The following is a 14,851-nucleotide window of genomic DNA, read 5'->3' as shown; positions in this document are numbered from 1 at the left end:
ATGCAAATTCAACAGAAGTATAACAAACAAAACATTTGTATTTTTGTTATGACTCCATTACAATACATTTCTATGGATTCATAGCACCTAATGGTATTCAACATAATTACATCGAACAAATGGCCAAATGAATCTGTTAATCTGAAGTGGTTGGAAATGTACAATATAAAACTGGTGTTATTCTTTTAATGGCCGATTCAACATGGACTACTTCCTAGGACCTAGAATGTGATAAACAAATACATGCTCTGGAGAAGGGATTGCTGACCAGATTTGGTCCAACCAGTCCTCACGGCTCAGACTTTCGACAGAGTTGTTTGCATTTCTGTGCTGGCTTGATTCCAGCTGAGACTGAGCTGACTGTTCATATGAAAATGTGATGTCAATAATTAGTGTCAATGGTAAAACAAAATCAAACTAATATGTTTTTAGTTATGAGTAAAATGAGAATCAAGTTCATTCAGCGGATATAAATATAAAAAGGTAAATCAGTGCATTTTGTGATCAAAGCAATGTGTGAATGTAAAATATATTGATACATAAACAGTGATATATATATATAGCTAACATACATAAGCAACAGTGCACAGTGGCTGTTATGTTATGTGCGAACACTTGATGTAAAGCAGAATAATACTGAATGTTAAGAGCAAAACCCTCAACTAAACCTCATCATTTACAATTGGTTGAGGGTCAGTATTAGTGAAGTGGCTTTGGCACTTATACCTGAATAAAACAAACACACTTTTAAAAATGTAATAACTGAAGCAGTACACACACGCAATCAATTTAATCAATAATTTGATTGATTAATAACTTAAGCAGTGCGTACACACGGGCATCTTTGGTTGTTTCAGCTGTATGTTCTTGGTATGGTCAGTTAAACATGTTTGGTGTATAATTATAGCTGAGGTAATAAGTTAGAGAGAAAGCACCATATCAAATAGGACAAACAATTAAAAACAGCATTTACATGTATATTTCATATCGCTGTTGACTTTATGGCAGGGATTTTTTTCTTAACACAGGACACTTGCTCTCCACTTGAAATGTTCACACAGTCCTTCAGTCCTCCCAAGCCAGAGTTCGGGGGATTAGGATGAAGCTGCCCCATAGACGCTGATCTAAGGTTAGTTTTGCGTTTCCCCTTCATGGCTTAAGTTAGGAATTGAGGAGGGTAAGCTAGATCTGTGCCTAAGGCCAAAGGCAATTACTTCCTGAATTGTGTTTGGCAGGGGGGTATGGTCACAGGAAATGACATCACAGGGTCAACAGGGATTTAGGGTGAGGCAGGTCACAGGTTCTTCATGCAGACCTGACAACGGCTGATGCGTGAGAGGAGTTGGCCTGCTTTCAGGGTCTCTGAGGCAGGCTCGGCATGGAAGGACTCTTCGATGGTGGTGAGCCAGAAGCTGTGTTTGTTGGCAAAGTAGTGGCAGGTGCCCTTGGCCCCGTTACACTCAATGAAGGGCGTGGTACGGAAGTCCTCCAGACAGGAACCAGGGGACGACAGAGACTGACCACCACCCTCGTCACCTGCTGCCGTGTGCTGTGGGGAGAGGGAGGGATAAGAGAGGTTGTATGAACACTGATATGAATGTCTTATTCAACCTCCTACCTACGCCATTTACATTCCCATGACGTGAAAGAGCTGAACAGATTAAAGCAAATTCCCAGTAGGCTTCAATCATATTGCTTTCAGATTAGTAGAGATGAAGAAACAGACAAGGAGAGGAGGGCACTTTAGATTGTGTAGAACAGGAAGGAAAGACTCACCATGAGGAAGGAGTAGCCAATCCACAAGCTGCGCCAGCCAGCAGGGCATTGTGGGATGGTGATATCCTGGCTGTGCACGGCGATGGCGACGGACGGAGCTTCGCACACAGAGCAGCGGCTGATGTAGGGTTTGATCTCACCTTCCTCCACGGGCATCATGGGAAGGGGCGCGGTGGTGGACAGCCAATAGGATTTGTCGTTGCGGCTGGCGTAGTAGCAGACGTCTCCAGGGTTGCAGTACAGGAAGGGCATGGTGTTGAAACGAGGGAGGCAGGAGCCCGCCAGACCTGGGATCAACAGATCAATTCAATCAACCAATTAAGCAATTAAGCAATAAATGTATTCATATATAATTATGATACTGAGCTACAGTCACTACAGACAAACTTGAGACATCCTTACTTTGTTCTATCTGCCAATCCAATCAAATCTGAATAGATACGAGTACAACCCAATAATGGTGTGGTGTTTATTTGAATTTCCTGTCTTTTAGTTTTTCTTATCTCTTTCTCACCTAGGTCCTGGTTGTGGGCTTTCTCCTGGCCCTCGAAGTACAGCAGACTGTAGCCGTCCCACAGCTTCGACATGCCCACGGGGCACATGGGGGTCTGCTCTGATTGGCTGTGCTTCACCAGCAGGTATCCCACGCTCACACTGCGGCCCGGCATGCCAGGCAACCCTGTAGTACCTGGGTTACCACGGTGACCTAGGGGTCAGAGAGAGAGAGGTTTAAATGCATCTGTGTGTAATGTTAAAATTATGTGCAATGTTTTTTTCCCCTAAATGTTTGTGTGTTAAAATTAATTTACATTAAATACATAACACTTTCAGGTCTAATAAATTGCACCACCATGAAAACTAAATGGAATACAGGATTTAATTCAATTTCAGACCCTTTATCAGTAAGCTAATTACAGAACTAAGTGCTGTAATTCTAATATGCCTTGTCGCCCTGGCACGCCTGCCATACTGTACCTACCTTCCACGCCCTGCAGACCAAGATGGCCCCTCCCTCCAACATTCCCACGGTACCCAGGGGTACCTGGTCTGCCACCCAGCCCTGGCATCCCCTTCTGCCCCTGGGGTCCGAAGTAGCCTGGAGGAGGGAGGGGAGATGGGGAATAGGGGTAAGGAAGTAGGAAAATGGGGAAAGAAAGGTCAGAGAAAAGTTAGCCAATCCCACAGAAGCAATTGTATATAGAACAGTATTTTATATTGACAAGTATACAACACTGTAACACAGTAACAATTGAGATTATCCTACCTGGATCTCCAGGGGGTCCTTTCGGGCCGGTCTCCCCTCGTACACCCTCTGGTCCTTGGATGCCCTGAGGACCTGGAGCACCCCTCTCTCCTGGCATCCTGGGGGGTAGTGGGGCTGGGCCCTGGTTACCTGGGGCTCCTGGATAACCTGCAGGACCAGACCAGGCAACACACAGATTGTACGTGCGAAACAGGCAACTTCCATGATAATGTAGGTGATTTTCAGGTGAATTATAGTAATGTGCAGAGTGATACCAAACAGAGGGAGATGACATCATTACCTGTGAGTCCAGTATTTCCTTTTGGGCCGGAAGGACCTCGGTCTCCTTGGAAACCAGACCTACCAGGAATTCCCATCATCCCTTGATCTCCCTTCACACCTTTGAGACAAAAGACATGGCTGTTACTTTTACTGTTTCAGTGCCAAGTTAAACAGCTCAACATTCCCTGCCTGTCAAAAGTCAAACAGACAGCCATCTAAAATGGATAACAAAACATCATTCTGGATTGTATTTTGGAATTTCTCCTCTATCCTATAACCATACACTCTTATGAAAAAGGGTTCCAAAAGGGTTCTTTGGCTGTCCCCATAGGATAACCCATTTTGGTTCCATGTAGGAATTCCTACATTTTGGAATTCCAAAACACAATCCAGAATTTGGTTTTGTTATCCTACGGGGACAGCCGGTTCTAGATAGCACCTTTTGTTCTAAGAGTGTATGATCCGTACCTTTCTTCCCAGACACTCCGCTCTGTCCTTTGTATCCTGATGGTCCCTGATCCCCCTGCTTTCCTTTCAGACCAGGGAATCCAGGGAAGCCATACTGGCCAGCTAAACCCTTCTCTCCGTACGGAGAGGGCTCACCAGGGAAACCACGGGTCCCAGGGAAACCTGCAAAACAGAACAAGCATTATTAACACACAAAACACTTCACACACAACACATCCCAGAGGATAAATACTCAAGTCAGTTAATCTACTCTAAATCTACACATTCCACTCCGTCATTGTCTACTCCACCTGACTGTCCTTTGGGTCCAGGGAAGCCAGGGTCTCCTGATGGTCCGGGTCTGTCTGAGGTGCCCTGTGGCCCTTGGGGGCCCGGAAACCCTGGGGGTCCCACCTGGCCCTGGTCACCTGAGGACAAGAAGAGAAGAGGAAGACAAGAAGAGAAGAGGGAGGTCTTAGACACTATAAAACACAAAATGTCCTCCAAATTTTGTAACAAAAAGATGCAATGTTTCTTTAGGAGCAGTGACTAACCTGGTTGTCCTTGAACTCCCTTCAAACCCAGCGATCCTGGTGTCCCGACCTCGGAGTTGGGTATACCTGTCTCTCCCCTCGCTCCCTTAGAACCGGGGTCACCTGGGGTTCCAAAGTTATCCTGACCTGGAAGTCCAGGGATGCCCTTCTGACCCTTCAGCCCATCCAGTCCGAATATACCCTTTAGTCCAGGGAAACCTGCAGAGAGGAGCAGATCAAACACAGTGGTAAGGCAAAGGTTTTGTGTGTGCACACCCATGTGTGTGTGTGTGTGTACCTCTCTGTCCGGGGAAACCTGGTTGTCCATGTGTGCCTGATTCTCCGGGGACCCCAGGCCATCCCTTCGTACCCTGGTTGCCTGGAAACCCTTGTTGACCATCAGATCCTGGAGACAACAACCACAGAGAGTCAGACTGGTAACAGTCAGACACAGGCAATGAATGACACTCATTCTAATAATGTGAGCAACAGGGCAGGAAGTCAAGTCTCTTACCTATAGGTCCTCCTGTGCCAGGTTCACCTGGCCCCCCCTTCATGCCCTCGATACCATGGAAACCTCCACCGCCCCTGTCTCCCGGAATCCCAATGTAGCCCTTCTGACCTGTAGGGAGAGACAGAGAGCATCAGGAACACTGTTACCATGGTAACACTTCTCAGAGAGCATCTTACATAGACTCATTTTCTTAATCTGCACTGATCTGAGAACATAGAATAGGTAAAAGCAATATGGTGGAGGCCTACCAGGTATTTGCTCTCATTAGTCCATGCAGATGTAGGATCTTAATTTGACCAGTTTTGTAGCAGGAGTAAAATAATCCTGAAGCAGGATGATTTGATTATATGTATATCAAAAAAGTGATAATTTCTAACAGGAAATTCGTTTTGATAAGCTACAGTAGACTATAGTTTAGGTGTGATATCTAGTGAGAGAAAGAGAACTGCGGGTTTTCAGTGAATTTATGTAAAGAGGATCATTTGAATTTCCTGCGACAACAGAGTGATCAAATAAAGATACAACATCTGTGGTTCCTAGTGCAAATGAAGGAAGCCAGCCTCAATGAGTGACTCACCTGAAACCCCAGGGAAACCATCCTCCCCCCTCAGTCCTGTGGATCCGGGCATGTCGATTACGTCACCCCCCTCACCTGGAAAAGGAAACAGTGACACGTATTTCAGCGAGTACCTTTTACGACTAATTCTTTCTTCTGTGGAACTGTTAAATAGGCCTGGGACTTTTGCTTCAAGTCCAAGTGCTTAACAAGACAAGATTTAACTGAGTTGAAACTGCTGGAAAGTGGAGTTTGGATGACTACTGGCGTCTACGGTACTGTACTTATCCATGAGTTTTGGGACAGACAGGGGGCGTCATACCTTTGACACCCTTCACTCCTGGATCTCCTGAGGATCCGTAGGCACCGGGGTTACCTTTATCCCCCTGAAAAACACACACATAGAGATACAGCATTTATTTGCAATTTTTTTTGGGGGGGGGGTAGATCAGCGTTAATATTGTAGATAGATTGTAATTTCCATCAATGTAATTGTCTGCATCACTTCCAATCCCCCATATGTTTTTTTCTCGCAAATATATATATATATATATATATATATATATATATAAATTATATATACATACACATACATACACATACATACATACATATATATACCCTTTTTAAAATGTTATTTTCCTTTATTACTTTCGAACCCCACCACCCCTCCCCTAATTGGAGTAAACTAGTGAATAACAATGCTTAGGCCTCTACTTCCAGCTTATACATACTATATACATTGTATGGACACAACCAATTTTCCCCTACCCTCAACTTCTCTGATCATTTTCATGATGTCCATCTGGTTTGCCTCTACATGCCATATCCCCTAAACTGTGCTCTTTCACAAAAGTTCTCAACCTATATACTTATTATGGACACAGTATGTTTTACATTAGTTATTTTGTTGTTATTAGCCCCAACCAGCTCCATTCAACCCCTCCCATCTATCTCTTAACACCATCCATATTGGATTTCTACTTGCCATATATTTCTCAACTGTACTGTGATGTTTCACAAAAGTTCTCATTGTTTCTACAGATTGTAAATTTAAAATAAACATTTTTGCTAAAAGTATTATTACATTATTGATCGATTGACTATGACTTTTCAGATCACCCAATAGTGCTATAGAGATACAGCATTAGATCGGACAGAGAGTCTGTTCTAACCTGGTTGTTGAACATGTTTAGCATGATAACTACAGGTGCTGGCTGCAGCAGAGACACAATGGAAACCAGACAACATGGTCTCACCCTGTGACCAGACATCCCGGGAAAGCCACTGATTCCGTTTGATCCGGTTGGACCCGGCATTCCTTTTGGCCCCGGAAGTCCCTGCGCTCCTGGGTTGCCTGGGAAACCCTTCTCATCGCTGGGGTCTCCGGGAACGCCGTGGTAACCCTCCATTCCCGGAACACCGGGAAAACCTTTAGGACCTGTAGAAGAGTGAGAGGGAAGGTAAAGAGGGGATCAGAATGAGAGAAATGAAAAGGAGGCTGAGGAGGACAGTATGTGAATAAAGAAGAGAGGGGGATTGGGAGGACATGAAGCCTGAATATCCCTACTCACCTCTGGGTCCAGTGAATCCGATCTGCCCTGGGATTCCATCTTCTCCCTTTGTCCCCTTCATGTCTTTGATGATCTGACGAGGGATGTGGGGCTTCTCGCCAGTTGGACCCCTCAGACCACGGTCACCTAGGAGACAGCGGGGGTGAGAGTGAGTGTCAAATCAGATAGAAGGATCTAAAGAGAAAGCGAGGGACAGGGAAAGAGAGCAGTGGAGCACAAAAACACACACAATTCTAACAGCTGTTCAGTCTCACCCTTTGAACCATAGTAGCCCATGTTTCCTTTCTGTCCAAATTCGCCGGGAATGCCAGTCTCTCCTTTCTGTCCAGAGAAGCCCTTCAGGCCCGACTCACCGGGCTGTCCTCCAAACCCTGACATGCCACGAGAACCTTTGATACCTGGAACAGGAAGTGACATCACAGGTCAGGAGGAATGTCCTCACAGCAGCATCTGGTTATGATATACACTGAATATACCAAACATTAAGAACACCTTCCTAATATTGAGTTGCACCACCTTTTGACCTCAGAACAGCCTAAATTTGTTGGGGCATAGACTCTACAATGTTGGCCCATGTTGACTCCAATGCTTCCCACAGTTATGTCAAGTTAGCTGGATATTATTTGGGTGGTGGACCATTCTTGAAACACACGGGAAACTGTTGAGCGTGAAAACCCCAGCAGCGTTGCAGTTCTTGACACACTCAAACTAATGTTTTGTATACTCAGTGTATTTCATCATTCCTCACTGCAAAACTCTAGTGTGACATTACATCCTCATATCAACTATTCATCAGAAAATGACATGTGGAATGTGATCAGAACATTGGACAGAACATGACTCCACTGTGTATAATAAGTTACCCTTGAACCCTGGCAGACCAGAGTGTCCTGTAGGTCCTGGCACTCCGGGGTCACCCTGCTCGCCGGTGTTTCCCTCAGCACCCAGACTACCAAACTCCCCCGGTGTCCCCTTCAGTCCTATTGGCCCTGGGGTGCCAGGATCCCCCTGATCACCCCTGTCTCCGCTCAAACCTGGAAGAGACACATACACAGTGTATTAGGTTCTTCATCTTCAAAGCAAACAGAAACAAGTTAAGAAAGAAAAGTTAGTCAGTTGTGTGTCTGACCTGGTTGTCCAGTGCTTCCTGTTGGTCCAGGGACACCAGCCTGTCCGGGTACACCTGGCCAGCCGTACATCCCAGCAGCTCCCGGTCTTCCTTTCTCCCCCTGCAGACCTGAAGGACCCACGTCGCCCTTGAACCCAATCATCCCAGGCATGCCACCCATCCCTGAGAGAGAGGGGCAGAGAGAGGCCATTACAATAACTATACAGTGCATTCGGAAAGTATTCAGACCCCTTGACTTTTTCCACATTTTATTACGTTACAGACTTATTCTAAAATGGATTTCATTGTTTTTCCCCCCTCATCAATCTACACACAGTACCCCATACTGACAAAGCAAAAACACGTTTTTAGAATTTTTTGCAAATGTATAATAAAAAACTAGGAAATATCACATTTACATAAGTATTCAGACCCTTTACTCAGTGCTTTGTTGAAGCACCTTTGGCAGCGATTACAGCCTCGAGTCTTCTTGGGTATGACGCTACAAGCTTGGCACACCTGTATTGGGGAGTTTCTCCCATTCTTCTCTGCAGATCCTCTCAAGCTCTGTCAGGTTGGATGGGGAGCGTCGCTGCACAGCTATTTTCAGGCCTCTCCAGAGATGTTTGATCGGGTTCAAGTCCGGGCTCTGGCTGGGCGACTCAAAGGCATTCAGAGACTTGTCCCGAAGCCACTCCTGCGTTGTCTTGGCTGTGTGCTTTGGGTTGTTGTCCTGTTGGAAGGTAAACCTTCGCCCCAGTCTGAGGTCCTGAGCGCTCTGGAGCAGGTTTTCATCAAGGATCTCTCTGTACTTTGCTCCATTCATCTTTCCCTCGATCCTGACTAGTCTCCGTCCCTGCCGCTGAAAAACATCCCCACAGCATGATGCTGCCACCACCATGCTTCACCGTAAGGATGGTGCCAGTTTTCCTCCAGACGAGACGCTTGGCATTCAGGCCAAATAGTTCAATCTTGGTTTCATCAGACCAGAGAATCTTGTTTCTCATGGTCTGAGAGTCCTTTAGGTGCCTTTTGGCAAACTCCAAGAGGGTTGTCATGTGCCTTTTACTGAGGAGTGGCTTCCTTCTGGCCACTCTACCATAAAGGCCTGTTTGGTTGAGTGCTGCAGAGATGGTTGTCCTTCTGGAAGGTTCTCCCATCTCCACAGAGGAACTCTGGAGCTCTGTTAGTGTGACCATCGGGTTCTTGGTCACCTCCCTGACCAAGGCCCTTCTCCCCCGATTGCTCAGTTTGGCTGGGCAGGCAGCTCTAGGAAGAGTCTTGGTGGTTCCAAACTTCTTCCATTTAAGAATGGTGGAGGCCACTGTGTTCTTGGGGACCTGCAAACCTGCACTGTCAACTGTGGGACCTTATATAGACAGGTGTGTGCCTTTCCAAATCATGTGCAATCAATTGAATTTACCACAGGTGGACTCCAATCAAGTTGTAGAAACATCTCAAGGATGATCAATGGAAACCGGATGCACCTGAGCTCAATTTTGAGTCTCTTAGCAAAGGGTCTGAATACTTAAATAAGGTATTTCTGTTTTTTATTTTTAATACATTTGCAAAAAAAAAAGGGGTATTGTGTGTAGATGCATGAGGGGAAAATACAATTTGATCAATTTTAGAATAAGGCTGTAATGTAACAAAATGTTGAAAACGGGAAGGGGTCTGAATACTTTCTGAATGCACTGTACATAACCACTCTTGAAAAGGTGGAGAAATTGTAGTTTTTCATCCTGCAGTACGCTGGTAAGTTATTGTATTAGTACCCACCTGGGTAGCCCTCGTTTCCAGGTTCTCCGCTGAATCCTTTTGGTCCCTGCTCTCCAGGAAGACCCACTTCTCCAGGTTGTCCAGTCGACGCGCCCCAGATCTCCCCGTGAGGTCCCTTCTCTCCTGGCTCCCCGTTCCGACCTTGTTGACCTGGGAGACCTTGGGTTCCAGGATTACCCTTTGAGCCGGGCTGACCCAGGTCTCCACGGGGGCCGATAAAACCTGGGAGAGAGGACCAGACCATCAGTATTAAAGCACTAGGGGGGGATTCCGACCCGAGTTAAGTGTGTGTAAATGGAACATAATTCCCTTTTTATGCACTTTTCTCTCTATGCATATTCTGACCTTGAACTTAAGCATGAGAATGGCATGCTATTCATCAGCTATTCGTTTGGGGTGGTGATAGAATAAATGAAGGTGTGGTGGAGTTGTGTCTACAGATATTCTGACCTTGACTTAATTCCGTAATAATTCCACCATCTTTACGCGCGAGGAAACCATGAATAAGGTGTACTTTTTTCCAATAGAAATAACACCATTATCCATGCACTGTAATTTACAACTTGATAAGAGCTATTGATAAGAGCTAGGTAAATGAGTAATCCATTTGGATAAGGGAATTGTAAATATAAATTACACTTGTTTTAGATCTATTTGACCTTATAATTGCTAGAAAAACGTGAAACCAGTCATTTGGCAGCAAACTGAAGCATATCAACATATCAACTTTCCCACAGTAAAGTTTATGAAATGCGTAAAAAAAAAAATAATAAAAAAAAAAATATATATTGCAGATAGATTGTAACTTCCATCAATGTAATTGCATCACATTCAATCCCCCATATGTTTTTTTTCTCTCGCATATATATATATATATATATATATATATATATATATATATATATATATATATATACACTGCTCAAAAAAATAAAGGGAACACTTAAACAACACATCATAGATCTGAATGAATTAAATAATCTTATTAAATACTTTTTTCTTTACATAGTTGAATGTGCTGACAACAAAATCACACAAAAATGATCAATAGAAATCAAATTTATCAACCCATGGAGGTCTGGATTTGGAGTCACCCTCAAAATTAAAGTGGAAAACCACACTACAGGCTGATCCAACTTTGATGTAATGTCCTTAAAACAAGTCAAAATGAGGCTCAGTAGTGTGTGTGGCCTCCACATGCCTGTATGACCTCCCTACAACGCCTGGGCATGCTTCTGATGAGGTGGCGGATGGTCTCCTGAGGGATCTCCTCCCAGACCTGGACTAAAGCATCCGCCAACTCCTGGACAGTCTGTGGTGCAACGTGGCGTTGGTGGATGGAGCGAGACATGATGTCCAAGATGTGCTCAATTGGATTCAGGTCTGGGGAATGGGCGGGCCAGTCCATAGCATCAATGCCTTCCTCTTGCAGGAACTGCTGACACACTCCAGCCACATAAGGTCTAGCATTGTCTTGCATTAGGAGGAACCCAGGGCCAACCGCACCAGCATATGGTCTCACAAGGGGTCTGAGGATCTCATCTCGGTACCTAATGGCAGTCAGGCTACCTCTGGCGAGCACATGGAGGGCTGTGTGGCCCCCCAAAGAAATGCCACCCCACACCATGACTGACCCACCGCCAAACCGGTCATGCTGGAGGATGTTGCAGGCAGCAGAACGTTCTCCACGGCGTCTCCAGACTCTGTCACGTTTGTCACATGTGCTCAGTGTGAACCTGCTTTCATCTGTGAAGAGCACAGGGCGCCAGTGGCGAATTTGCCAATCTTGGTGTTCTCTGGCAAATGCCAAACGTCCTGCACGGTGTTGGGCTGAAAGCACAACCCCCACCTGTGGACGTCGGGCCCTCATACCACCCTCATGGAGTCTGTTTCTGTCCGTTTGAGCAGACACATGCACATTTGTGGCCTGCTGGAGGTCATTTTGTAGGGCTCTGGCAGTGCTCCTCCTGCTCCTCCTTGCACAAAGGCGGAGGTAGCGGTCCTGTTGCTGGGTTGTTGCCCTCCTACGGCCTCCTCCACGTCTCCTGATGTACTGGCCTGTCTCCTGGTAGCGCCTCCATGCTCTGGACACTACGCTGACAGACACAGCAAACCTTCTTGCCACAGCTCGCATTGATGTGCCATCCTGGATGAGCTGCACTACCTGTGCCACTTGTGTGTGTTGTAGACTCCGTCTCATGCTACCACTAGAGTGAAAGCACCGCCAGCATTCAAAAGTGACCAAAACATCAGCCAGGAAGCATAGGAACTGAGAAGTGGTCTGTGGTCACCACCTGCAGAACCACTTCTTTATTGGGGGTGTCTTGCTAATTGCCTATAATTTCCACCTGTTGTCTATTCCATTTGCACAACAGCATGTGAAATGTATTGTCAATCAGTGTTGCTTCCTAAGTGGATAGTTTGATTTCACAGAAGTGTGATTGACTTGGAGTTACATTGTGTTGTTTAAGTGTTCCCTTTATTTTTTTGAGCAGTGTACATAGACATCCATACACATACATACATATACGCATATACATACATATATATATATACATACACATCCTTTAAAAAAAAAATATTTCCCTTTATTACTTTCCAACCCCACCATCCCTTCCCTAATTGGAGTAAACTAGTGAACAACAATGCTTAGGCCTCTACTTCATGCTTATACATACTATATACATTGTATATATGAAATGCGGTTGTTGCTAAGAATCATTAGTAACAGCTGATAATCTATATAAAAAAGACATGTACGCTAATGAAATCGTTACGGAGCGGAGCGCAGACCAAGCTGTAACAGTTTCAACCCGATGGTTATTGCAGACAAGTGCAGGCAATAGACAAGGGTATAGCCTACTCATTTACACTATTCTCCCTATTATAATTATATCTACACTAATCTTCCAACATTACCATGGGTTGAAGAACTGAATATGGCAACTTTCAGGATGAATCAAACCACTGTATTTTTTATTCATCAATATATTTTCTGCATAAAGTGTCTCCAAACCTGTTTTTTATGATTAATAAATACTTTCCTAACCCTAAATAATCTACAAGATCAGAGTATTTTAAAATGTACCAATTGGTGCTGAAACAGAGACGAATATGAATATATTTAGATGTCTTTCTTTCACTGATCCCTAATATTCTGAACCTGTTCTCTCGATATATTGTAGTCTGTCTACAAAATTCTAACTAAAAGGTACACCGTATTTAAAGGGATGGCTTAAGATAAATGTACTGAAAACCCTATTGAATGAAAACTCCATAAGAAAATCTGTTGGCCAGCAAACGGGTTCGCAAGGTAGCCACACCTGCAGAGCGTGTTATGTGACTGAATAAGGTAAGTCTGAATACCAAATACTGAGAAGTGCGTAGGAAAGGAAACACGTAAATGTTCTAAGTCTGAATCGGTCCCTAGGCCTATTGTACAAGTGCATCCATTACAAGTGGGAGTAAATGTACCTGTGATCTGCTGTGATGCTATGTGTATAAAGCATGCTCTATAATGCCCTTCAAGCCAATCAGAAATGAGTATTCAACAATGCCATGGTATAAGTGTCTGTAACTAGCGCAAAAAGGCTGCGTTTACACAGGCAGCCTAATTCTGATCATTTTTTCCAGTAATTGGTCTTTTGACCAATCAGATCAGCTCTTTCGCCATTGTAAACACAGCCATAGACTAGTATAACAGTTAAAGCAGCAAAATGATCACCTGGATATCCAGGTGACCCTCCTCTGCCTTGCTCTCCTATCTCTCCTTTGGCCCCCTCATCTCCAAGTGGACCTGTTGTTCCTTTCTGACCTGGGAGACCTGAAGCACAGACAAAAGAACATGCAGGAAGCTAGACATCAATTTGGTTCTTGACAGGAAAAGACAGAGCATATGACACATTTTCTGTTTTGCATTCTAAAAGCTTAAAAGGAACCTTCAGGAAACGTTACCTGGGAAACCCTCTAACCCGTGGGGTCCTGGTGGTCCTGGCATACCGGGTGGTCCGGGTAAGGCATCACAATCGCCTGAGTAAAAAAATAACAATTGTATCAACAATTACTATAAGAATGGTCAGTGTGGATTGTGAATCAGAGCATAGCAAAAATTAAATAACATACATATTAGCCAACTAACCGAAGATGAGACTATGAGGGGAAAAAACAGTTACTAATACACCAGTAAAAAACTCTAACTCTATACACAGTGACTGTAAGCTAACCCAAGACACAAAGGCTATGGAAGCAAAACACCAATCGTGAAGTAGAGTAACTTGATTAAAATGCTGTTAGTCCAGCTACCTGTGATGTCATTCTGTTCTCCATCTCCTCTCGGACTACAGCCAGACACTCCTTTCAATGGCAATGAGAAAGAGATAGAAAGAAAAAGAGAGGCATTTGAAATAAGTGTTGGAAAAATTTAAAGCATGATCTCAAACAAGTACTGCTGTGGCTGGTTTGAGGGATGCAGATGGACTGCTACTGGGCTCGTCTGGGGAGAGAGGTGAGGAAAGAAGAAAGTGGAAGTATCATTTCTCGCACACCCCCATTCATGACAAAGCCTTGGAGTGTACAACTACAACTAGTCTTTCTGTTGTCCCCACAAATAGCGGAAGTGGAGAGAGAGATAAAAGGAGAGGGAGAGAGAGAGAGAGAGAGAGAGAGAGAGAGAGAGAGAGAGAGAGAGAGAGAGAGAGAGAGAGAGACAGAGACAGAGACAGAGACAGAGACAGAGACAGAGACAGAGAGAGAGGGATGGAGAGAAAGAGAGAGAGATAGAGAGAGAGAGAGAGAGAGAGAGAGAGAGAGAGAGAGAGAGAGAGAGAATGAGTCAGAGTGATTGCGAAAGAGAGGGAGAGAGAGAGAGAGAGAGAGAGAGAGAGAGAGAGAGACAGAGAGAGAGAGAGAGAGGGGGGATAGAGAGAGAGAGAGAGAGAGAGAGAGAAAGAGAGAAAGAGAGAAAGAGAGAAAGAGAGAAAGAGAGAGAGAGAGAGGAGTCAGAGTGATTGGGAAAAGAGAGGGAGAGAGAGAGAGAGAAT

General features: G+C 44.7%; 1 protein-coding gene across 1 annotated transcript in view; it reads right to left on the bottom strand.

Annotated features, from left to right (window-relative positions):
- Positions 1-18: 18 nt before the first annotated feature.
- LOC311143831 (uncharacterized protein) overlaps positions 19-14,851 on the bottom strand; it is a 105,336-nt gene continuing 90,503 nt past the window's right edge. The window contains 23 exon segments of the mRNA XM_084179713.1: positions 19-1,549; positions 1,777-2,063; positions 2,291-2,482; positions 2,756-2,872; positions 3,041-3,187; positions 3,321-3,419; positions 3,770-3,931; positions 4,060-4,176; positions 4,303-4,500; positions 4,580-4,687; positions 4,796-4,903; positions 5,373-5,447; positions 5,674-5,737; positions 6,611-6,792; positions 6,926-7,051; positions 7,180-7,323; positions 7,789-7,959; positions 8,055-8,216; positions 9,813-10,034; positions 13,537-13,635; positions 13,767-13,841; positions 14,115-14,165; positions 14,296-14,304. Of these exon segments, the coding sequence (XP_084035839.1) occupies positions 1,295-1,549; positions 1,777-2,063; positions 2,291-2,482; positions 2,756-2,872; positions 3,041-3,187; positions 3,321-3,419; positions 3,770-3,931; positions 4,060-4,176; positions 4,303-4,500; positions 4,580-4,687; positions 4,796-4,903; positions 5,373-5,447; positions 5,674-5,737; positions 6,611-6,792; positions 6,926-7,051; positions 7,180-7,323; positions 7,789-7,959; positions 8,055-8,216; positions 9,813-10,034; positions 13,537-13,635; positions 13,767-13,841; positions 14,115-14,165; positions 14,296-14,304 (3,170 nt within the window). The 3' untranslated portion in view covers positions 19-1,294.

Source organism: Coregonus lavaretus (assembly GCF_964263955.1).
Source record: "Coregonus lavaretus genome assembly, chromosome: 16".
In the NCBI taxonomy this organism is placed as follows: Eukaryota; Metazoa; Chordata; class Actinopteri; order Salmoniformes; family Salmonidae; genus Coregonus; species Coregonus lavaretus.
Note: the sequence above shows the minus strand (reverse complement) of the source record. Positions and strands in the feature narration are given on the sequence as shown.